General features: G+C 41.4%; 1 protein-coding gene across 1 annotated transcript in view; it reads left to right on the top strand.

Moving 5' to 3' along the window:
- Positions 1-26,551, top strand: part of FARSB (phenylalanyl-tRNA synthetase subunit beta) — a 119,309-nt gene extending 92,758 nt beyond the window's left edge. Inside the window, exon 17 of the mRNA XM_082249395.1 lies at positions 26,032-26,551. Within this exon, the coding sequence (XP_082105521.1) occupies positions 26,032-26,183 (152 nt within the window). The 3' untranslated portion in view covers positions 26,184-26,551. The remainder of the gene's footprint in view (positions 1-26,031) is intronic.
- Positions 26,552-26,829: the final 278 nt, after the last annotated feature.

The raw sequence follows: 26,829 nt of genomic DNA on the forward strand, positions 1-26,829 counted from the left end.
CTTTATTTCCTCCCATTAAACATCTACTCAGCCACGGACGGCGCTTTGGATTGGACATCACCACCTCCCTCCCCCCAGAGGATGCTTTAAAGATCTGATGATGTTACACAGCCTGACTTTCACTTATGTCTTGTGAGTTACTACACACATTGCTTCTTATGTATTATTAAACTGTCTACACTTAGAGCGCTTCTCCTTTTTGTTTTTTTTAAGAAAACACATTGGCTTATCAGGAGGGATTCCCTCGTGTTGATGATGGAATTGAGCTAATTTCCCAACTTTGCTTTGTATATGGCCGGCATTATTTGCTCAGGAAAAAATTCCTTACAGATTTCAAAAGGCACCAAAAAGTGGGGTTAATAGATGCACATAATTATTCCCAAATTTTAAAATGTAAGTCAGTTAAAAAAGCTTTTTGTTTTAGTTTTTAGAGTGGGGAAAGATTAGAGTTCTTGACAGCTTTTACTGCCGGTTCACACTACTCCGACCTTGGACGCGACTTGTGTGCCCTCAAGTCGCCCCAAGTCTCTTGTCATTACAAATTCAATGTAAATGAATTTACATTATGCACTTAATATGCACTACTGAAGTCACTCCGACTTCAGAAAAGGTTCCTGTACTACTTCAAGGCGACCTCTATCCGACTTGTGCACATAGACTTCAATGGGAGTCGCCTCTAAGTCGGTAGGGGTAAATATTTCTAAAGGAGCTGGGGATAGCAGAAAAAACCCAAGTGAGGTTCTATTCCTTCCCCACTCTATACAAAATGAAAACAACATTTAATTTCAAAGAAAGAGTAAGTTCACCCAAATTGGTATTTCATTTTTCTTTTTTTAGTGGATGCTGAAAGGTTAAACTTTCTGACCTTTTGGTATATCTCAGGGACTCTATTAGATTAATGTTACACTTGCGATCCTGCAACTGTTGACTCACTAGTGACAAAATCCCTTTAGAGGGGCAGATAAATCATCACCTGTATCCTGGCCTAATGGCCAGATGAGCAAGACATTGCTCAGTTGCTGGCAAAACACATCCTGCAGCAGAGGGAATGACAGAATGCAAGCAAAGGCAATCTATGCTATTAAGCGATCCTGCTACTGGTAACATGTTGCCAGTGACAGATTGTAAGCGTGCCATGGGGCTTATTGTCTGATATTGTTGATGTCTGAGCTTAGGTTCCTGGGTCTGCACACCTGCTGAGGTCATTATGTGGGTTTCCATTCCCCCAGTCGGCTTTTTATATATATATATATTGGAAGAATGCCAAAGAAGGAACTGAAAAACTTAGATAGGTGAGTACACCCAAAATGTACATGTGGACAGGAACAGATTTGGGAATCAAGGCAGTTAAAGCCAGGGGCTGACGCAGCCTAATAAGCTCAACCTATAGCCAGCATATCACTTTTGGGTTGACTAATTATTACTGACTGGCAAATAACTTGCTTAGAACCCTGAGCCCTTTCATTTTAACATTTTCCAAGCGACTTATTGAAACAATTGCACAGGTGTATTTAAGGTGTTTGCACCTGCTGACACTCAGGTGTAGATAATTGTGTTTCAAGCCCTCCACCCTTACACGCTGAATATGTGGTGTACTTTAGCAGGCTGGGTGGCACCCCCTGGTGCATTAAGCGTATCACAATTTACTGGAGTCAGCAGTCACCTGAATGTTAGGTGCACCTGTAATTGCTACTTTTTCTGGAAAGTCCGAGGTCCACTAAGCTGGCATGAAATGCAGGGAGTGCTATAAATAAGAAAAGCTAGTAAAACCAAGAATAGGAAATTAATTGATGTCTAAGGCATTCAATTATGTCATCACAGCTGGAGATTTTGCCTGAGTGTAGATACAGTTTGATGGGTCATTATCAGCTCCCTGTGGGGTCCCTTGTGCAACCAGTGCCTTTAATCTGCACTGTATATTGCATAAAAATGATCTTGTTATTCTTATACCACACCTATCCATACCTGCTGTGTACAGAACATAAACTGCCCTTACCTGCATGACTCTGCCTGGTCTAAGTGGTGTACCATTTTGAAGAGACTGTCGCAGTTTAGCTTATGCAATAATTTACATATTCACTCTTAAGTTATCATGAAAATGCAGACTTTTCGATGAAAGGTTTAAATTTATGTATTTTTTAACTTAACGTACTCTAGCCCCTGTGAGATATGATGGACGCTTCCTGGGCAAAGGAAACCAAATACATAGGTCTAGATTATTTCACAGAGTTAGTAAAAACTGTTGGTGGTAGGTGAAAACAATGAAAAACTGGTTGAAATTGCATTAAAATTGGCCAACATTAGAGGTGAGTGGCCTCTTGAAATCTGATGGTGCTTCTCTGCAAACTGTCTATCTAAAAACACATCTTCTAAGTTTGCACAACTGTATCAACTAATAGATCCCTTTAGTTAGGAAGAATATTAACAAATAACCACACCATCCTTTGTTTAAAGGAGAAGTTCACCTTTTAAGAAAAAATAATAAATGCACATTTTTTTTGCAGGTAAAAAAATGTGCATTTACTATTTTTTGTTTTAGTAGCCTGGAAAGCATTGCAGCAGCGATCAGCAGATCGCTGATGCCATGCCGGTCTCCTGCAGATTTGTAAGCTGTCTGCCTGTACATCGTATAGGCAGGCAGTTTCACACTGACAGGAAGAATCAAGGAACTACCACAGTGCTCAACAGTGCCTTGGTAGTTAATTGAGAACTACAAGCTGACAGCCACAAAGTCTGTCGGGACTTGTAGTTTTCCCATTTGCAGATCACTGTAAGTGGATGACGCGGGCAAATAAGTTATTTTTAGATTGTGTCAGTGAGTGAGGGGAGAAGATCCCCTGCTCGCTTCCAAAAGGGGGGGATCAGAGGGTGCGGGGGCTGGTAAATTTGTAACATGTTACACCCTGAATATGGGTGTAACATGTTACAAAAAGATGAACTTATCCTTTAATGCAGTTTTGTTTACTAAGGAGCTGGAAGACAGCATGGGGTTGATTTACTAGAACTAGAGAGTGTGAATCCTGTTGCAGTGTGATAGATGATCAGCTTCCAACTTCAGCTTGTTCAATTAGGCTTTGGCAAAAAAACCTGGAAGCTGATTGATTTCTGTTTAGAGCTGCATCAGATTTTGCATTCTTCAGTTTTAGTAAATCAACCCCACTGTGTGAAAAACCATGAGTTTGGTCATCTGAACCATTGTCAGACCTTACTGGGCCTCACACCTATGGGTCCTTTTCAAAGTTATTTTTAGATTTACAGGTATATTCCCCCTATTTAGCATTACTTACTGCTTCTATTTCTACAGGTGCATCTCATAAAATTAGAATATCCAAAGCCTTACGCCTATGGGCATTCCTCTGGGTCATACTCAAGACAAGATACCTCACCCTGCCACTAGGCAGGCGCTCTGTTTATCCTTTGGTTCTTCATGATCCTTGTCACCTTTTGTAGGTTCCCTTTGCTTCAGGGCTCTGGCACACATCAACCTGGCTAATTCTCGCCTTCTTTGTGCTGCAGTGGCACCTTATTGATGTCTTACTCAGTCATGTTAGTTGCTCATATTACCTTGCGGTTATGAGGTTTCAATTTTGTATGCAATTACTGGAGCCCTAGCCCTGGAACCGACCATCAGGATTATTCTTTTCACTGTGTGGTATGACCCATATCACTGTTCATTTTATTGCTGATCTTTTGGTTTGCATTCAGTTTCATATGTCATTGAGCAGTTCTTTGTAATTACTGAATCTCAATACAAAATTTTTATGGAAAACAAAAACAAATAGAATATCATCAAAAAGTTAATTTATTTCAGTAATTCAATTCAAAGAGTGAAACATATATTTTATATAGATGTGTTACACATAAAGTGATATATTTCAAGCATTTCTTTTTTAGTTTTGATGATTATAACTTTACAGCTAGTGAAAACCCAAAATGCAATATCTCAGAAAATGCATGAATTACTGCATCAATGCGGCATGGCATGAAGGCGATCAGCCTGAGGTGTTATGGAAGCCCAGGTTGCTTTGAGAGCAGCCTTCAGCTCGTCTGCATTGTTGGGTCTGGTGTGTCTCATCTTTCTCTTGACAATACACCACAGATTTTCTATGGGGTTTAGGTCAGGCGAGCCTAAATCCCATAGTCAAGGGGTTTAGGAATTCCGTGCTATGGAATAACTAAACTTTTGGCATTTTCCTTTGATAAAATAATTTTTGATGAAACGCGTCAGGTCTTTCCCTCATGCAGCCAGGACTATGCCAAAGACTGCTGGATTCATGTCTCTGTCATTCACTGCCTAGTGAAGTGTATTTTTTACTTTTAATAAATTTATTTTAAGTGGAATTACACTATGTTTGCTTTGTCTGAGATTATCCTTTCCATGTAATCTGGTGAGAGAGGAGATTTACTACATCTGGCCATTTGAAACGTCTGCAAACGTGAACATCCTCTACTGCAGTTTGAAGACCTTCAGGATATCTTATGAGCCTATCTGACACTTTTGTCATATGACAAGTTGGGTCCATTTGTTCCGGTGAGCGTAATCATATGTATTTCCTTTTGGTGTTGGGATCTGTTGTCCTACGTGGATCAAGCACATCACCCTGGAATTGATTTTTACGTTTTTGCGCTTGGGACTTTTATGATATTTTAGTCACATTGTTCACTTTAATCATTGTACTTCTTTAGTGAGTATTTTTTTTGACGCTGCACGTTATTATATATATATATCGTATTTTTCAATACATGTCAGTTGAGTGTGTTAGCTGCTTCACTTTTTTGAGATTTTCTATGGAATAACTAAAGGCTTCAGCCTACCTCAAAATACGATCCAATGGATTGTATTCAGTAGTGCTTAAAGGGGTTGGTGAGGTAAATGGCACTGCCTTTCAACAGGTATTAGGGGGCACTATATGTAAACATTGAAGGTGGGATATTTCAACAGAGTGTTCCAAAGTACATGTAAACGTATCAACTTTTTCTACATCACAATGATTGCAAACAATACATATGAATAAATAAAAAGTGCCAATAGTGCAGCAAAGGGTTCTGTATTGTGGTGTGAACAATAAATTATTGGTTAATAAATGTATTGTAATGCCAATAAATATAAATGTAAATATGAATAAATATAAGGTGCTCAGTGGAAAGTGACGGATGTATAAGTAAATAAATATCCCAAATATCTTGGCAAGTGGTCAGTGAATGTACCAGCAGATACAAAAAAGAGAAGTCCAAAGCTGGTGATATTGCACAAAGGCTAACGTAATCAATAGATAACTAATAAAGTGACGTAGTGATAATTATTTCTTATAAATTATATATAAAAAGCAAATATATAGAGAACCACAGATTGATTAAATATAAAGTGACTTGGTGCGGCCTGCCCAACTGTATTTGTAGAGCCCTGCTCTTCAGGGTGGCCAGTAGGTGAAAAAAGGGATTCACTTGAATTCAGCAATATAAGTCCATCAAAGTGGTTAATTGGTGAAAAAATTCCAGAGAAAATTGATGGGTGAATCTCAGGGTGATCCAAGTGGAACGTGCTGGGTGAGGAAACTAGTGCTCCCCTCTCAATTCTGCCCGCACTCACCGGAGCTCAATACCCCTACAGGGGTAACCAGCAGGATGTTATAAGGGATTCCTTCCTGGCAGACAGGGCCCAAGTACTGGTGGCTTCAGTGGCTCCACTGGATCATCTCTCTCATATGCTTAGTATATTCAATATAACCTCAGCATCCCATCAAATGATTGCAGCAATTTCCAGATCATACATAAGAAGAAGAGCCTCATATAGTGAAGTATTGCAAAAAAATTCTGAGTTTATTGAAATAAAAGCGGTACTCACATAGCAAACAGGTAAACATGCATACACTGGTATAGGGACCGCAACTTCCTCGTTCGCGGTATACTTCCAGAACGCAATGCGTTCCAAACACCGGATGTGCGTTCCAAGGTAGCAAGGAAATGACGTGATTACGCTCTATGCGTTTCGTCAGATTGACGTCATACTTACGGTATGTATTATTCTAATTTTCCTGAGATACTGAATTTTGGGTTTTCACTAGCTGTAAGCCATAATCATCAAAATAAAAGAAAGAAATGCTTGAAATATATCACTCTATGTGTAATGAATCTAACTAATATACGAGTTTCACTTTTTGAATTGAATTACTGATATACATTAACTTTTTGATGATATTCTAATTTTATGAGATGCACCTGTATATAATCTTTGAAGCATAAATGTTCACAAATATTCTTGCATAACCTCAATCAGGACTCATTATTTAGGATCTAACATAAAAGAGAAACTAATTTAGGTTTAGCTTTTCCATGCTGCTGTTATTTACAAAAAAAAACAAAAAACACCCAGACCCTGTGACTCTCCACTTCCTTTAATTTCACTTTAGTTATGGCTGAAACAGCAGCAGCCACTCAATACTTCTGCCTCGCACATAGCCACAGCCAAGAAGTGCAAGTTGATTTTTATGCTGAGTTTCACAGCTGACATCTCGGGATTCCTAGAAAGCTAGGACAGAAGAGAGCTTACAGAAACCTTTATGCACAAGTACCATTAGATGGGATTGGATGATGAGAGAGATGGGCCTGCTAAATGAGGACCTGTAAGGTCTGTTTCACACAGGCTTCAGCTTTTATAAGAGTACAGTAGTGTTAACAGCACGCTTTGACAAAGCATTAGTAGAGCTTTCAGCAAGCTTTGTTTGAGAGTTTAAAGTACCATCTAGCTCCAGTTTGTAAATGCTGAACACAAATACAAATGGGAGTGCTGATTGTCGCTTTAGGCAAGCTGCTAGCAGGGTTCAGCACTTCTTGAAACTTGTTGAAAGCCTGTTAGTTCTTCCTCTTTAGCTGATAAAGCTTTAGGCTGTATGAAACAGTGCACGAATAAAGGAGCACTAAGACTCGGTCCACACTAGCGCGACTTGTCAGGCGGTCCATTGACCGCTACAGGACCCGTTCTAATAGGAGCGACACAAGTCGCTCCGACTTAGAAAAAGGGTCCTGTACTACTTCGGGGCGACCTCGGAGCGACTTGCATAGACTTCCATTATGTGAAGTCCATGCAAGTCGCTCCGAAGTCGTGGTGCATGGCAATGCACAAGTCGCCCCCGAAGTAGTACAGAGTCGTGTCGCCTTAGTGTGAACCGACTCCTAATGAAAAAACAAAAATCAATAACAACTGAATTGGTTTATGGTTTCCAAGCTTTGTTTGGACAGTCTTAATCTCAACCGATGTAGAAGGTAGTAGCATGGCTTACGTCACACAAGATTTTAAGCACTCACGCTTGTGTGATTAATTTACACTACTCTGATTTTCCACTCAATATTGCTATCCTTGTGTAAGCAGTGGTCTCTCTGCAGCAACCTGACACACCTCCACTGAGTCGCAGTGAGAGCTGTGCAATCAGCTGGGGGGCATTACCATGACCAGGCCTACTTTAATAACTTTGATTTAATTTTTTTTAATTATGTTGGTGCAGATGCAGTGGTAGACACTTTTTCTGCAGATGAAATAAAAGGTCTACTTTAATAACTTTGATTTAATTTTTTTAAATTATGTTGGTGCAGATGCAGTGGTAGACACTTTTTCTGCAGATGAAATAAAAGGTCTACTTTAATGACTTTGAGTTGAGTTTATTTTAGGCTCGGTTTCCACTAGTGTGACTTGCGGTGCGACTTGACATGTCGAGTCGCACAGCAAGTCAAAACCCATTGTTTTCAATGGGGCCCGTTTCCACTGCCGCGGCTTCAGTTGCCGCGACCTCAAAAGTAAATCGTGTACTACTTTTGAGCGTGACTTCCCTCTATATATGAAGGACAAGTCTAACTGAAGCCGCGGTTTACTTTTGCTACGAAGTCGTGCTAGAAGTAGCACGACTTCGTAGCCGCACTAGTGGAAACCGAGGCTTAACCACATTTCTACCACTTTGTAATGTGTTCATTGTGTACCCTCCAAATAGAAAGATGAGAAAGTGTCTAGCGCAGTGGTCCTTACTGGCTGAAGTTCCTTATGTTCAGGTCTGTTGGGTGAACGTGCATCAAACGTCAACTGGAGCTTACAAATGTTACCAGCAGAGCTCAGCTGTAGATGAAAGAAATATTTAAGTGTTTCTCAGATTCTAGCCTTTAAAGCTGCTTCTCAATTGCTGCCTGTGAACCTTTCGCTTCCGCACATCCTATCAAATTATAGGCCTGGGCAGGTATGTTTAAGCCTATAATATTACCCTGAAGATTTTTTTTATTCCCAGTTTTCATTTTGAAGCACACACAAGAAAGAAACTGAAATGCATTATTCTAGTGGATAAGAAGAGCCCTCTCTTTGATATTTAATTGTCCATAAAATGTGATAAAGATTAGTTGATACAAATGACACTTGGGCCTCAAGCTCTTAACCCTTTCTGTGGTTCATGACATGGCAGTAAAGGCTGCAGTATGTTCCAGGCAGAGTTGCATGTATAGATGGGCTTGTCTATCCAAGTACAGAAGTCATAGGACCGTCTGTAGAAGCTGTAATTATGTGATTATTCACAAGCCAGTGGACTCTAGAAAATAAAGTGACATCTATGGCTTTAGGGGAATGAGCATCTACCCTCCTGTAGTGTCATGGTGGCTGAAGTTCACATCTGTTCATGCTCCGTTCACAGGCACATCTGTCAGTTCCCACCGTGTAGAAAATTCTTAGCGTTGTGAGGAATTAATTATGCAGGGGAGTGGATATCAAAGCTCTGAGGTTCAGGTTCTCTAAACATATAAACATGAATGACCAAAATGTTCATTTGGAAGATGCTGTCATAAGATACAGGAATTGTCTTTAGCGTTCATATTTTTATACATATAATGTTTTTCTGATATGTATGGAATAATATGCTTTTCATTGTATCTCCAGGAAACAATAATGGAGTAGCAGTTAGCACTGATATTATGCATCATTGGTGTTTTGAAATAACTTTATGGGAATAGTGAAAGGCTTTTGAGCTCAACAAAAAATAATCCCTCATATTCAAGACCACCATGTACCTGGAAACAAATAAAACACAATAGCAGTGAACAAATAATAAACCAAGCTATGTTATTGTACAAACATTGTCCATTATAAAAACCGTAAAGTGGTTTATTATATTTTGTTCCTTAGTCTTTTGTAACTGATTCCAGTTGGTTGGAGTCCTTTGTGGACCCATTCCTTTTCTTCTTAGGAATATCTTTTTTTCTCTTTAGTAATACCTAGATAGCAGCTGTGAAACTGTTTAAAAATAGTTTCTATTTAAATCTCTCAGGGACCCCCAAAATAAGAGCTGAAGACTGTACCCATTATTTCCTATCTACTTCTCTGTATTTATCTTGAAGCTAAGGTGTGTTGCTGTCTGTGCCACTTTCTCCTCCTTAATTAGGGAAACCTGCATTGAGAGAAATAAGGGGGTGTCTTTGCTTACTGCCTAATGCCTCGTACACACGCAACGATTGTTGGCCGTGAATTTTCGGCCAACGTCCGATCGGCCGATTTTCAGCTTGTTAGTATGATGCTTTCCGACAACCGACTGCGACTTTTCGGCCGAACAAAATCTGGTGTGCATGCTATAAAATTTTTGTTGGCCGTCAACAGAACAGCCGATTTTCCATCAGTCAGTACAGATTTTGGCAGACAAAAATCAGATGAGCAAGACTGGGCATGCTCAGAGAAGAAAAAACACACGGAAAGTAAACCAGCACATGACATCACTTCTGAAGTTGGTTGTTGTTGGCCGAGAAAATTCGTGTGCAGTCTAGAGCACATTCCAACCAACACAACAACACTGGACAAAAGACGGCCGATCGGTCGGCCGATAATCGTTGCGTGTGTACAAGGCTTAAGAATGATCGTTCTCTGGTGCCAGTGATCTCTTAATCACTGACCAGGAACAAGCATGCACACTATAAAGGAAAGGGAAGTTAAAACTCACAATTTGTATATTTGTTCCAGGTCAATGCCACAGAAAGTATTGAAGCTACTGGATCAACATGACCATGAGACAGCTAGCATTCTCTGCAATAGAAGTTAGCAAAGACAGCCTCCATATATTTTTCTCAGTACAGGTTTCTTATTATCACATCTAAACAGAGATCCCAATAGCAAGAGTGATATGCCTCATGGTAGTTGTAGCAGATGAGAATTTTGAACCCCAATGAGGTGGTCTCATCACCGGATCTGAGAGAGAAGTAGTTGGGTTTAATATAGTCAACCTGCATTCAACGTTTGATTGTTGTTTTTTTGGTTACTATTAGTTAATGTTTCCTGAGCTGCATTTTACTACATGGCATGATTGTTTCAAAAGATTGCCTTTTTGTTTTTATATTCATTAGACATGTATCCAAAAAAAAAAAAGGTGTATTGCAGAAAGTGAGCAGCCTCCAAGTTGTAAGTTGGACTCCGTATCACTTCTGGAGTAATTATCATAATGACTTAATTATCAGTATGGATTCTTAAGGCAAGGGTGCCACGGGCTGAATGAGTGTTATCCTAAACCTTTTATTGCAGAAGGGTCCTAAGCCCATTTCACAGCTATTGGCGACTGTGTGCTCCATTCTCTGATTTCACACCTCTTTCTAAATGCAGTAGAAAATGTTGAAAGCATTTCATGGATCCAGTGTCTTCAATGTATTGTGCTGCACGCTACTCTTATGCCATGTCCATTCTTTATTCTTCCAATTATTTTTTCTTGTTCCCTAATGAGTGAACCTTGTAGCTGTAGGAACCTTTTTGGGGCTTCATACTGGGCAGTTTAGTACCGTGAGAATCAAACAAATTGCTGCTTGGAAAGCATCTCCCCCGGTCTAGTCCTCCATACTGTGTTACTACACCAGAGAAGTCAGCCAAAATATCTGCTTTATATGGGAGTCCAAATGCCCAACGACACGGCAAAATCAATACCCATGGCGATCAACCAAGTTTAATTTAACTGCGTTGAAAGAGATTTCCTGGTTCGTATAGAGTCAATGCATTTTGCTGCTATTTGCACTGCCTTATTGAATAAGCCGGACTGTATGATATTGACAGCACAGTGTAGTAAAATAATGTGCAGTCATTTTGTTTCCATATACAAATGCAGACAAATTTTTCAGTACCCTTACAGTTCAATTGAAACAATGCACCATTCCTCTTGAATAGTAACAACATTAAAAGCAATTGTCTCATATATTGTGGGCGGCACAGTGGTGTAGTGGTTAGCACTTTCACCTAGCAGCAAGAGGGTCACTGGTTCGAATCCCAACTACGACACTACCTGCCTAGAGTTTGCATGTTCTCCCTGTGCCTGCGTGGATTTCCTCCGGGTACTCCCGTTTCCTCCCACACTCCAAAGACATGTTGGTAGGTTAATTGAATCCTGTATAAAATTGGCCTTACTATGTGTATGTATGAATGTGAGTTAGGGACCTTAGATTGTACGCTCCTTGAGGGCAAGGACTGATGTGAATGTGTAATGTATATGTAAAAGCGCTGCGTAAATTGACAGCGCTATATAAGTACCTGAAATAAATAAATAAAATATACTGTATAGCAACATACCTTTGGTGTGTAATAGAGTAAAGCAAAGAAAGTGTGAAAAGAGAGAAACATTCTTTTTAAGAAACATTGTACAAAGACATTCTAAAATAACCTGGACAGATTTGTTCGTATTCCTAGAAAAGAGTATAAATAATTTGAGCATAATGATATTTTTGCCTAGGTTCACGCTGAATGCGGGCTTGAAATCGTGCGAGTTCAGCTGAACTTGCACAATTTAAACCAGCATTTCAGTCTGACTTTAGGTGCAATTTAAGAGACATCTGTGTGGGTTCATGCACAGATGTCTGTTGAAATCCCCTCGAAGTCACCAAAAGTAGTGCAGGAACTACTTTTGGGAATCAGTGCTGTGCCGCAAAGTCAGCATTGCATTGATTCGGACTGTGCCGTTGCGGGCAATAGGCTTCGATTTGGCATGCTGTTTGACATGTCAAATCGGTCCGATGTGAACTGGCTGAAACTTAAACTGTTTTCTGTAATTAGTATCATGCGTCTTTAATCTTGTAATCAGTCAGTCAGCCTATTTAAATAGAGAAAAGTAATCAACCTCTCTGGATGTGGCTGCAAAAGGAAAATCAACCCCAGATTTAACAGAAGGATAGTGTGAATGATAAACAAAAAGTTAATGAAAGCTTTCAAAGAGATACAAGTTGAACCCCAAGGTTAGGGTAAATCAATGTCTGATTGCACCATGCATCGCTATTTGAGTGACACTAAGCTCAAAGAAAGAAGACCCAGAAAGACTCTACCCCTAAAGGAAAAAACTAGACTGGAATTTCTAAAATTCATATTGACAGGCCACAGTGTTTTTGAAAGGATGCCCTTTGGATAGATGAGACAAAATTGGAGCTTTTTTCGCAGGTCACATCAACTTGGTGTGCACAGATAAAAAAAAAAAATGGTGCTTTCAAAGAGAAGAACACTGTACACCCTGTAAAACATGGAAGAGGCTTGGTGGTTATGTTTTGGGGCTGCATTGCTGCATCTGGCACTTGGTTGCCTTGAATCTGTGCAGTGCACAATGAATTGTCAAGACTATCAAGGAATTCTGTGAAGAAATGCACTGTCCGGTGTCAGTAAGCTCCTTCTCAGTCAAAGGTCATACATAGGCTTTCCAACAGGATAATGACCCTAAGAGCACCCAAAAGGGACTATGAACAAAACATTGGACCAATCTTGAAATGGCCCTCTATGAGCCCTTATCTGAGTTCTACCACCCATCTGTGGGAAGAGCTGAAACGTGTGGTCTGGAGATGACACCCTTCAAACCTGAGAAAGCTTTAGCAGTTTGCTAAAGAAGGATGGGCCAAACTAACCTCACTGAGAGCTACAGAAATTGCTTGTTTGCAGTGTTTGCCGGTTGTGCAACATAATTAAGGCTTAAGAGTCATACAGGTAAGCTCATAATAAGGTTTTCCTATACTGAATACCTTCTAAACGTGCTGTTTAGAATATGTTCACTGTGGCTTCATGTGATGTCACCGGTGTGTGTGTGTGTATATATATATATATATATATATATATATATATGGCAAACAGAGGGCCGTCAATGCAAAGAGCTATAGCTGCAGTCGTGACTCCTGTGTGTATGCATGGGTGTGATGACATTGTGGCCCAGGTGTTTAAGCAGCCTGAGTGCACAAACCCAGAGGGAGACACTGTTGAAGGGCTCTGATTGAAAGGTAAATCTGTCATAATGGGCTAGTATGCAGTGCATGCTAGCACGATATGGCATTAACTTGCAGGGGGCATGGCTATATTTTTTTCCTACAGGTTTACTACTGCTTTAAATGTGGAATGAACAATGATGGATGACAATTACGTTTGTTAGTTGGGAGTTATTTCAGGAAAAAAATTGGGATTCTTCTTTTTTCATGGAAGGATACCAACAAATTTATCGAAATAGACAGTTCATACGGCTCAAATCTCCAGGAGCCGGGCGAGATTTGAACCGTGTGTGCAGGCTGAGTGTACCAAGTTGACCAAAGATTCAACTTGGGTACAACCAGCCTACACTAACTACTAACTATTACTACTTACACTAACTGTAACACATAAAGCTGGATAGGGGATGATCAGCCCACAATAACCCTTTTACAGCCATCAATGTTTATGGAAACCGTTATAAAAAATTCTGACAGGTGTTCTAACCCCTAACCACTCTATGCAAAACAAAAAATGTCTTTACTCAGGCTTTAAAGGGTATCTGAAACCCAAGTATAAAAATATAATATATTGCAGCTTTCCAGTCCTTAGATATGATGACTGCACTAGAATTTGTTTTTAAGCTTTTTTTTTTTTTTCTCTTTCATTATTACCTTGTGATTCTGCCCCATAACACACCTCCTGTCCTAGGGTGACAACACTCACTCACTGTACTGTATATATAGAAGAGCAGCGTTGTCATTGTAAGACAGGAACTGTGTTAGGACTACAGAACGTCACCTCCTCTACTCATTTCTATGACATAGGGGATGTGTTTAATAGTCCACAGACAGAACTGGGCAGGGGGGGATTATAACAATACAGAGTAAACATTACTTTACTGGATTACTAGCTGTTTGCACTTATTGAACAGGTTTAGAAAAACACTTTCAAACATAGCAAATCAAAGAGGTTCATTGTTAAGGTTTACATACACATTAACTGTGTAACCATTTACCTTAAAGCGGATCTTTCAGATGCCAGGAGACTGAAGTAGGAGATTAGTGAATGCACAATGTATCGCTAAATTTAATTTATCACTAAAATCAGATGCCATCTAACAGTCAGACATCACCAGGTGTGTGGCGAGTATACCAGACTATATACCTGACACGCAGCCAGGTAGAAAAGTTCCCAGAAATACAGAAGGCACTCTGACACACTCGTGCTCCCTAGACTCTTACCGGACAAAAGCCAAACAAGAAGCCTGGTTCTATGGTGATGAGTGGTCCTGCCGGGGGTTACTGGACTCTAGGATGGCTGATGTAGTTGCTTGTGTCCAAGAGGAACAGACCCAGTCAGAAAGCCTGACGAAAGAAGATCCTGCCAAAGGTGGCTAGACTCTGATTGGCTGCTGTAACTCCTTAGTCTGGTCGACCTCAATAATAGGGGACACAACAGAGGGGACCGCAATGGTGCATTACCAACAGTAGATTTTTATTAAAACAAATGGTTGCACTTACAGTTGTGAAGACAATAATAGCGAGTTCCCTCACGGAGGAGCTGTATGGCGGGGTCCGCCTGCAGTGCGGACCGCTGCCTGGTCTAGATGTGATGACGCGGCGCCTCCTCTCTGACGCGTTTCTCCCGATAGGGCATCCACTTAGATAGGAGGTAGAGCCAGCGCCATCACTACCGCCATTATATATGCCCTTCCGGGGTTCGGGACCCTCCCCTTCTTACCTGTAGACTGGCCACTTATCATACTCTTTACTAGCAAAGTCCAAATCAACCAAAAGGGGATAAGGGGACTCTTGGGCATCACCAAATATTGTTATGATGTGTGGTTACAGTCTGGAAGGTCGGGATGTCCACCGGAAGTACTTGCTTTGTTTACTTCCTGTCGTCTCATATCTATGATGCTGCTTCCTGTGCTGATGACAAGGGCATTTCCTGTGTAAGCAGGAAATGATGCTGCTTCCTGTGCTGATGACAAGGGCATTTCCTGTGTAAGCAGAGTATGTATTCCTCTCCCCCACAGGCATAACAGCCAATAGGAAGAGGAAGCGGACGATCTCCACCTACTACTTAATATACAGAATATTGTTATGCCGCATATCTTCTACAAACTTTCATATCATTGCAGCGAAATAGATAGGAGCCTTGAGGAACATTGAAAAAACATTAAAACATACAAACTTTTAATTCCATTGAATTGACCGGGCTACTTAATCCTTTCTAGTGTATGATGGTGTATAATGCTTTTATAAAAAATCATAAAAAAGCTGTGGGGTAACTACTAAGCTTCCCGCCAGCTTGGGTGTATTAAAACACGAAATTCTGAAAGAAAAATGAATAAAAATTCCTACCAAAAGTGGAATTGGAATTAAAATAGTATACTCAAAAAATAAAATAAAATTAAAATTAAAAAGGAGGAAAAAGTTTTTCGATTTGAATTTCTTCAAAACTAGCTATTAGAATGTGGAAGAAGATCCTAGTCACAAATGTTGTAGCTCCATGTAGAGACCCCCACACTTCTAACTAATAGAGGAAACATGAAGGAAATGGGTCAAATTTCCAGTAAAGGGAGCATGGGACATAAATGTCAGCTGTTATTAATAAACGCATTTATGTCCCATTCAATGTTGTGTCCTAGGGGCTTGTAACTTCTGAGCTCATAGATCCAGAAGGTTTCCCTTCTGGAAATTGCTCTTTTCATATTACTCCCCCGCCAGTGGGGTTGATACTTCTCGATTACAATAATCTTCAGTTTGCCCGGATTTTTATGGTGGTGGGTGGCAAAATGTTTCGAAAGACTGTGACCAGGGAAACCTTTCCGAATATTGGCCAGATGTTCGCCTATTCGGATGTTGGCAGTCCTAATCGTCCTCCCCACATATTGCTTCCCACATTCACAGGTGACCAGATATACTACCCCTTTGGTGTGACAGGTGATAAAATCCCTAATGGGGTAGCTCTTTCCTGTGGTGGTAGAGGTAAATTGCTTGGTCTTAATGGTAGTAGCATTTAGACAGATATTACACCTCCGGCACGGGAAGTATCCTTGAAGGTTAAGGAAAAATTTAGGAGTTGCAGGTTTTTCAACGGGATTCCTAGCTATAATTTGTTTTAGGTTCTTAGCCTTTCGGTAGATCATTGTTGGTTTGGATGGAAGCGAAGGACCCAATAACGGATCTTGTTGTAAGATTCCCCAGTGCTTCCGAAATATGTGATTCAGCCATCGATAGTGGCTGGAGAATTGAGTTGTGAAGGCAAACTCAAATTTTCCCATAGCATCTTTTGATTTATCTTTCTCCCTAGGGACAGATAATTCGGATTGTTTGAGAGTTGCAATTTCACGTATCTCTCCTTCTAATTCATTCCGGTCATATCCCTTCTCAATAAACCGATTCTTCAAAAGCTGAGCTTGTGTTTTGAAGTCTTCATCTTCCGTACAGTTGCGTCTAATTCTCCTGAATTGCCCTTTGGGCACAGATTTTAACCACATGGGGTGATGGCAACTGTCGATGGAGATGAAGCCATTTCGGTCTGTCGGTTTTTGGTATGAGCTGGTAATGAATCTTTCTCCTTTCCTCCATATTACAAGGTCAAGGTAGCTTATAGAGGTGGTACTCCATTGGTAGGAGAAACGTATACCCCAGTTGTTGCAATTTAGCTTCCCCATGAACTGGTGTAAGCTTGCTTCCTCTCCTTTCCATATGATTAGGGCATCGTCAATGTAACGCCGCCACATCACTAGCTCGTTAGTTTTCTCCGCGAAGATGTTCCTATTTTCCCATAGAGCCATGAACAGGTTGGCGAGGCTGGGGGCAAATTTGGCCCCCATAGCCACGCCAGTCCGCTGTAGGTAAAATTGTTGATTATGGTAAAAATAGTTGTGTTCCATACCAAATTGGAGAAGTTCTAAAATGAATTTCTTCTGATTTAACGGGATGTGATAATCTTGGTCTAAAAAGGTGCTGACAGCCTCGTAGCCTAACTCGTGGGGAATAACGGTATATAATGAGGCCACGTCGGCTGTGACCATTATCACATTCCCTGGAACTTGGAGTTCAGTGATCTCTTGGATACATTGGGTGGTATCCTTCAGGAACGCCGGTGTCTCCTGAACTAACGGCTGGAGGAAATGGTCCACATACTTCCCTATCCGGGATGTAACCGAGTCAATGCCACTAACTATCGGTCTCCCCGGTGGCTTTATGAGGCTCTTGTGGACCTTTGGTAGGTAGTATATGGTAGGAATTCGAGGTGCAAGAGGTATTAGGTGTTCTTTCTCCTTTTTACTTAAAATGCCATCCTTATGACCTTTGGACACAATGCGTTCTAACTGCTTTTTATAGCTCCAGGTAGGGTCCTTCTTTAGGATTTCATACGTCCTTCTATCAGACAACAAATTGTCCATTTCCTCCATGTAGTCCTCTTTCTTTAATAGGACTGTACCCCCGCCTTTGTCCGCTGGGCGGATCACCAAATCCTTTTTATCACATAGAGCTTTAATACCATTCCATAGATCTTTTTGTGGTTTAATGGAAGCATCTTTTTGTTCCAACTCCTTGAGAATAACATCTCTGAAGATCTTGATATGGTGGCTGGATTTCCCATCCTGGGACATCGTCTTCCTGGAGAAATACGTCCAGGAGAAGATGGTCCCAAGGAGCTTGAGGTGGAACATCAATCCTGACCAGGGAGAACCTGAGATCCAAGAATGGTTCCAATTTTTCAACGGAGCTGGGATGAGTCTTTTAAATTTTTTAATTGACAAGAGGAGGAAAAAAGTTATTAGGCTAAATAAAGAGATTCTAGAGATCAAAGAGAAACTAACTCCCTTTATGCAAGAGGAAGCATATAAGGTTTACAATCAAGAGCTAAGAGAAATTCTCGCTATGGAAGAAGAAGAACAGAAAATTAAAAAGAGGAAAAAATATTTCCGGGACCTGGAAGACTATAATACGTCTAAAGTCTTCAAATGGGAACTTAATTTAGTATCCGAAACTCCAACTGAAGGAGCTGTTACCAACCCTTCAGAAATGGAAGTGGCGGAAGAAAGGTCAAGACAAATCAGCATTGCTGAACCAGTCGCAAGCACCAGTGGGAATGTTACTTCAGGGACTTCCCTAAAGAGGGATACAGAGCGGAAAGGTCCCAGTAACAATATCAAGAAATTTAAACCCCTGAGGGAACAGCCATCTGGACATCAGCCCAAAAGGAAGTCCAGAAAAGATGAAAGTAGGAATAGGTATGAGAATGCCGCATACGAACACCCTAGGGGAGAAAGAAGGAGAAGGGAGTCAGACTATGAAGGATACTATAGAAGATCCAGGTCCAGATCTCCAAGAAGAGGTCCCAGGGAGCATTCTGATTATTACCCAGCAACCCCTCAAACCCCGAGGAATTTTTACCCTCCTGTGGAAAATAGGTATGAGTCTCTTAGGGACAACCAAGATGAGGAGGAGGAATGGATAAATGAGTACCCAGAGCAATCGCAAACCCCCATCAGCACCAAACCGCAGGGTTTTTTAGGCCGGGGCTCTGCCAAAGCCAAAAGAAAAAAACGACCAGGGGCTGCAGGGGAGGAACGTCCAAGAAAAAAGAACAAATAGAGGCAGGAGGCATCTTCAATCTGAGTGGGATTAACCTTACCAGCTCAGAAAAACAGACTCTGGGGAAAGGATTGAAATTTGCCCCCAAAAAATCCTTAAACAAGTTCGAGACGTTTTTGGACGTACACAAATATATTAGAAAACTCAACATCAAACGTCATTTCCTCGACAAGGCCCACGAGAGAAACTATGTTTCTTACAAACAGCCTACATGTATACCTACTAATCTGAGGAATGCTTCCCTCTTTAACCCCCCTGGGATATCCAGCCACCATATCAAGATCTTCAGAGATGTTATTCTCAAGGAGTTGGAACAAAAAGATGCTTCCATTAAACCACAAAAAGATCTATGGAATGGTATTAAAGCTCTATGTGATAAAAAGGATTTGGTGATCCGCCCAGCGGACAAAGGCGGGGGTACAGTCCTATTAAAGAAAGAGGACTACATGGAGGAAATGGACAATTTGTTGTCTGATAGAAGGACGTATGAAATCCTAAAGAAGGACCCTACCTGGAGCTATAAAAAGCAGTTAGAACGCATTGTGTCCAAAGGTCATAAGGATGGCATTTTAAGTAAAAAGGAGAAAGAACACCTAATACCTCTTGCACCTCGAATTCCTACCATATACTACCTACCAAAGGTCCACAAGAGCCTCATAAAGCCACCGGGGAGACCGATAGTTAGTGGCATTGACTCGGTTACATCCCGGATAGGGAAGTATGTGGACCATTTCCTCCAGCCGTTAGTTCAGGAGACACCGGCGTTCCTGAAGGATACCACCCAATGTATCCAAGAGATCACTGAACTCCAAGTTCCAGGGAATGTGATAATGGTCACAGCCGACGTGGCCTCATTATATACTGTTATTCCCCACGAGTTAGGCTACGAGGCTGTCAGCACCTTTTTAGACCAAGATTATCACATCCCGTTAAATCAGAAGAAATTCATTTTAGAACTTCTCCAATTTGGTATGGAACACAACTATTTTTACCATAATCAACAATTTTACCTACAGCGGACTGGCGTGGCTATGGGGGCCAAATTTGCCCCCAGCCTCGCCAACCTGTTCATGGCTCTATGGGAAAATAGGAACATCTTCGCGGAGAAAACTAACGAGCTAGTGATGTGGCGGCGTTACATTGACGACGCCCTAATCATATGGAAAGGAGAGGAAGCAAGCTTACACCAGTTCATGGGGAAGCTAAATTGCAACAACTGGGGTATATACGTTTCTCCTACCAATGGAGTACCACCTCTATAAGCTACCTTGACCTTGTAATATGGAGGAAAGGAGAAAGATTCATTACCAGCTCATACCAAAAACCGACAGACCGAAATGGCTTCATCTCCATCGACAGTTGCCATCACCCCATGTGGTTAAAATCTGTGCCCAAAGGGCAATTCAGGAGAATTAGACGCAACTGTACGGAAGATGAAGACTTCAAAACACAAGCTCAGCTTTTGAAGAATCGGTTTATTGAGAAGGGATATGACCGGAATGAATTAGAAGGAGAGATACGTGAAATTGCAACTCTCAAACAATCCGAATTATCTGTCCCTAGGGAGAAAGATAAATCAAAAGATGCTATGGGAAAATTTGAGTTTGCCTTCACAACTCAATTCTCCAGCCACTATCGATGGCTGAATCACATATTTCGGAAGCACTGGGGAATCTTACAACAAGATCCGTTATTGGGTCCTTCGCTTCCATCCAAACCAACAATGATCTACCGAAAGGCTAAGAACCTAAAACAAATTATAGCTAGGAATCCCGTTGAAAAACCTGCAACTCCTAAATTTTTCCCTAACCTTCAAGGATACTTCCCGTGCCGGAGGTGTAATATCTGTCTAAATGCTACTACCATTAAGACCAAGCAATTTACCTCTACCACCACAGGAAAGAGCTACCCCATTAGGGATTTTATCACCTGTCACACCAAAGGGGTAGTATATCTGGTCACCTGTGAATGTGGGAAGCAATATGTGGGGAGGACGATTAGGACTGCCAACATCCGAATAGGCGAACATCTGGCCAATATTCGGAAAGGTTTCCCTGGTCACAGTCTTTCGAAACATTTTGCCACCCACCACCATAAAAATCCGGGCAAACTGAAGATTATTGTAATCGAGAAGTATCAACCCCACTGGCGGGGGAGTAATATGAAAAGAGCAATTCCCAGAAGGGAAACCTTCTGGATCTATGAGCTCAGAAGTTACAAGCCCCTAGGACACAACATTGAATGGGACATAAATGCGTTTATTAATAACAGCTGACATTTATGTCCCATGCTCCCTTTACTGGAAATTTGACCCATTTCCTTCATGTTTCCTCTATTAGTTAGAAGTGTGGGGGTCTCTGCATGGAGCTACAACATTTGTGACTAGGATCTTCTTCCACATTCTAATAGCTAGTTTTGAAGAAATTCAAATCGAAAAACTTTTTCCTCCTTTTTAATTTTAATTTTATTTTATTTTTTGAGTATACTATTTTAATTCCAATTCCACTTTTGGTAGGAATTTTTATTCATTTTTCTTTCAGAATTTCGTGTTTTAATACACCCAAGCTGGCGGGAAGCTTAGTAGTTACCCCACAGCTTTTTTATGATTTTTTATAAAAGCATTATACACCATCATACACTAGAAAGGGTTAAGTAGCCCGGTCAATTCAATGGAATTAAAAGTTTGTATGTTTTAATGTTTTTTCAATGTTCCTCAAGGCTCCTATCTATTTTGCTGCAATGATATGAAAGTTTGTAGAAGATATGCGGCATAACAATATTCTGTATATTAAGTAGTAGGTGGAGATCGTCCGCTTCCTCTTCCTATTGGCTGTTATGCCTGTGGGGGAGAGGAATACATACTCTGCTTACACAGGAAATGCCCTTGTCATCAGCACAGGAAGCAGCATCATTTCCTGCTTACACAGGAAATGCCCTTGTCATCAGCACAGGAAGCAGCATCATAGATATGAGACGACAGGAAGTAAACAAAGCAAGTACTTCCGGTGGACATCCCGACCTTCCAGACTGTAACCACACATCATAACAATATTTGGTGATGCCCAAGAGTCCCCTTATCCCCTTTTGGTTGATTTGGACTTTGCTAGTAAAGAGTATGATAAGTGGCCAGTCTACAGGTAAGAAGGGGAGGGTCCCGAACCCCGGAAGTACTTGCTACAGGGCATATATATTGGCGGTAGTGATGGCGCTGGCTCTACCTCCTATCTAAGTGGATGCCCTATCCGGAGAAACGCGTCAGAGAGGAGGCGCCGCGTCATCACATCTAGACCAGGCAGCGGTCCGCACTGCAGGCGGACCCCGCCATACAGCTCCTCCGTGAGGGAACTCGCTATTATTGTCTTCACAACTGTAAGTGCAACCATTTGTTTTAATAAAAATCTACTGTTGGTAATGCACCATTGCGGTCCCCTCTGTTGTGTCCCCTATTATTGAGGTCGACCAGACTAAGGAGTTACAGCAGCCAATCAGAGTCTAGCCACCTTTGGCAGGATCTTCTTTCGTCAGGCTTTCTGACTGGGTCTGTTCCTCTTGGACACAAGCAACTACATCAGCCATCCTAGAGTCCAGTAACCCCCGGCAGGACCACTCATCACCATAGAACCAGGCTTCTTGTTTGGCTTTTGTCCGGTAAGAGTCTAGGGAGCACGAGTGTGTCAGAGTGCCTTCTGTATTTCTGGGAACTTTTCTACCTGGCTGCATGACCTTTGGAGCGGTCATATTCATATATGCCCTTAACGTTTAACTTCTGGTAAGAGGCCAAGCTGGTGGTGGGACTTTGCACCTTCCAATCACAGTTCACCTTTCCCCAAGCTGGAAGTTTTTGTCACCATTTTTTGCACTTTATTTATGGACTTATAATATGGACGTTTATTGCACATTGGTGTATCACTAGTCACCTTCTGGACATTTTTTGTTTTACACGATTTGCATACGTTTTCATTTTTTTGCATTATTATTGCATTTTTGGTTTATTTGTTTACATCATTTTGTATGTTGCACATATGCACTAGGGCAGCGCACCTGATTTCTTTACCTATTCTACAACATACACTCTAAGGTAGCAGCACACCCTATATTGAATCAGCGCACTTTCCTACCCACCACATATATACCTGACACACATATCTAATTTCATTCTCCGCTCCACGCAGGATAAAGAGTATGAGAATTCTTTCTATAACATAACCTTTTTTTCACCACTATGGTTGTGAGGGCAGGCAAGTTAGTACTGAAATACTGTTAACCTGTAAAGTAACACTGTACGATAAACAATATCACTATTCTCCAAAAATAATCTATACACATCCACTACTTAATGTCCCCCAATCTATTTTTCTTTTAATTTTCTGTTTTTCAGCCTCCTTGTAATATTCTCCATGAGATCCCCAACTGCTTCTTTCCCCCTCACTTTCAACTCTTTGGAACAGACAGTGCACATTAGTTGCGTCATGTGCGGTGACGTATGCACACCAGAAACCCCATAGTCTCTAGTATTCCATCTCAGGAGCGGGCAAGGCCGCCCTCTAAAAGGAAGTCAGGTCACAGCAGGAACTGAAAGGTTTGGAGGAGGCTGAGATCAATAGAAAGTACTTGTTTGAGTGAAAATACATACTTGAATATACAGTATATACTCGAATATATAGTATATATATTTTTTAACAGAGTTTTGTGCCACTTTAAGTAAACATGTGCATTGGGATTAGTGCCCTGTGCTGTGTTTCTTTTCATGACCATTTAGGCATGAAATCGCTGCTCACCATAGCCAGTCCTAGTAGGGATGTATACATGTAAAAGCCTCAGTCAATTCTACTACTTGGGCCACGCTTCCTGACATCTCCTGACACAGGAGATCTTCTGTCCTGTGCAGATTTAGTTGGATGACGCGGGACACAGACTGTCTGGAGAGCGAACACCAAGCCTTACTTCTTCAAAGTTTGTGCATCAATTGGTTGGCAACAGAGTGGGGCATTAACAATGAGGAACATTGGTGTTGACCTCACCAGCATTAAGCTCTACTGACCCCAGACTGTAATAGCTGAGGGTCCTATAGTTCTGGTGAGTGGGGTCACAGGAGGGGAGTGAAACACCCCACACCGTTTGATGCATATCAAGCACTCCAGCACCTTATACCTTCAAGCACATTTATTCACTTTTGTGGATATTTTGGAGCACTGTAGCACTTTTATTTGTTGCAACACTTTAGCACTTTATTGTTGCTATTTATACATTGATGCACATTTAAATTATATTGTTTTTTTGCCAGATTCATTCGTTTCAGGCAAGCGCTGTTTTATTGCTATCCAACGCTTCCTGACATCTTTTGCCCCACTCACTGGGGCCTATTCATATGATTGACCCCTTGGCTCCAGCTGTACGCAAATATGCGGCCTCTTGGCGCCTGGTCCTTTAGCGCTGAGGGGCGGCATATTTACGTGAATTGCTGCCAATATACCTATCCCGAGAGTGTGTGCTGCATGCTCCCAGCAATCTTACCGTTGCCTCACTGAAAGCTTTCAGACCACGTGACTGCTGTGACAACCAATCACGGCGGTCGTTTGATCTTAAGCCGAGCCCCCACCTCCTGGCATCATAAATCTCTTAAAGGGTCTGAAGGCGCCAGCACTAAGAGGTTAAGCCCTGGTGGGTGGGGTGAAACATGTCAGAAAGCGTGGCCCGAGGTGCGGCATTTACTGAGGCTGGGTTCACATACGCTATATTACCAAAAGAATTGGGGCACATAAACTTTAATGGCATCCCAGTCTTAGTCCATAGGGGTTCAATATTGAGTTGACCCACCCTTTGCAGCTATAACAGCTTCAACTCTTCTGGGAAGGCTGTCCACAAGGTTTAGAAGTGTGGCTTTGGGAATATTTGACCATTCTTCCAGAACCGCATTTGTGAGGTCAGGCACTGATGTAGACGAGAAGGCCTGGCTCGCAGTCTCTGCTCTTAATTCATCCCAAAGGTGTTCTATCGGGTTGAGGTCAGGACTCTGTTCAGGCCAGTCAGGTTCCTCCACCCCAAACTCTCTCATCCATGTCTTTATTGACTTTGTTTGTGCACTGGTGGGCAGTCATGTTGGAACGGGAAGGGGCCATCCCCAAACTGTTCCCACAAAGTTGGGAGAATGAAATTGTCCAAAATGTCTTGGTATGCTGACGCCTTAAGAGTTCCCATCACTGCTTGACCTCACAAATGCACTTCTGGAAGAATGGTCAAATATTGCCAGAGCCACACTCCTAAACCTTGTGGACAGCCTTCCCAGAAGAGTTAAAGCTGTTATAGCTGCAAAGGGTGGGCCAACTCAATATTGAACCTTACGGACTAAGGCCATTAAAGTTCATATGCGTGTAAAGGCAGGTGTCCCAATACTTTTGGTTAAATAGTGTATATGTGAATTGGATGAGTTTTACACTGCATCCAATTCACACAATGTGAGTGTGGGTGGCTGCGGTGTGAATTTAAAAAAAGGGCTCTGTGCTTTTTTTGGGTCCAGTTCAGGTGCGAGTTCAGGGAAAAATGTGTACCTGAATGGCACCTGAGCCGATGAACACAAACACACAGGACACCCAACTGCAAACTGCAGCCAGACCGGTGTGAACCCAGCCGGAGGCTTTCACATGTATACATCCATACTAGGACCAGCTATGGTGAGTGTCAGTTTCATGCCTAAATACTGTATTAATTGCTCACTGGATGAGTTTTTCTTACTCGTCCCTGCTATCCTGAGTGCCAATGGAGCTCTACACCTTAGTCTGGAGTGGCACCACCGAGTACTTATCCCCTCATGACCGCAGTATCTGCCTTTAATTTTTGTCTATAGCAGATGTATGTTTTTGCTCTATAGAAATCAGGTTTCCAGCTCTGACAGCTTGAAATGCTGCTCAGCTTTTAGTAGGCTTCAACAGCCCAAGAAGCCATTAGTCAGCATTTAGGATTTTTATTTGAGCAAGGTGGCAGGTCATATGAGAGCGGATTTTGGGAAACTACTGTACATATATCCTTTAACATTATCAAATAACAAGTGCCTGTGTGCAGTCATTAAAATATTACTTGTGCATTTTGAACCTTTAAATGTTGTTTTCAATAAATTATGTTACATTATAATATAAAACATAAAATGTAGTAGCCAGATTACCTTTATAGCTCTAGTTGTATCATTATGATGATTTATGTGTTTTACAGATCCAGCTTTCTTTCCTGGACGTTGTGCGGAAATACTGGCTGATGGCAAGAGCATTGGGAAACTGGGCGTCTTACACCCTGATGTCATCACGAAGTTCGATTTGACGCTACCCTGCTCGGCTCTAGAAATAAATGTGGAGCCCTTCCTGTGATCTCCTTCCAAAAGCAGAAGGTCCTTTATTTAAAGACTTGTCCCCAGTTCTTTACAGTGTATTTATTGGCGTTCAATAGTGGCTCTGGAAGGGCTGAATCCACCACACTACCAAATATTGACTAGTGCACACTATAGAAATTCTTTTATTTAACTAATTCATCCAGCTGAATAAAATGATTTGCAACTTTGGTTGAGTTATGGTGTGCATTAGTCACTATTTGGAAAAGAGAAAAAGCCTACATACTACCAGACATGGCATTCTATGTTGTCGTCATGCACTGAAGACTGAGGAGATTACTTTGGGCTGAGGAAAAAAAAATTATCATGTTTCCATATACAGATATATCACTAAATACCAATGAAAGAAAGAGACCTGCCCTTTTAGATCACCATACACAACTATACTTTTAGGATTTCATAGACCGTAGCAGGTGAGGGCCTTGTCCCTTTTTGTATGACAAAAATATGCTACTAGTTACAGTTAACAACATATGTGTACAATAACTAGAAGTGACTGTAACCCACATGGCCCTTTTGTCACAAGCTATACTGGAATGTGTTAAAACTTTTATACTGTATGCATTTGGCCACTCTGGCATCCAAACTTGCAGATAATCCTAGTCATAATATTACTTTTTTTAAAC

This window comes from Pelophylax lessonae, assembly GCF_965119305.1.
Source record: "Pelophylax lessonae genome assembly, chromosome: 3".
Lineage (NCBI taxonomy): Eukaryota > Metazoa > Chordata > Amphibia > Anura > Ranidae > Pelophylax > Pelophylax lessonae.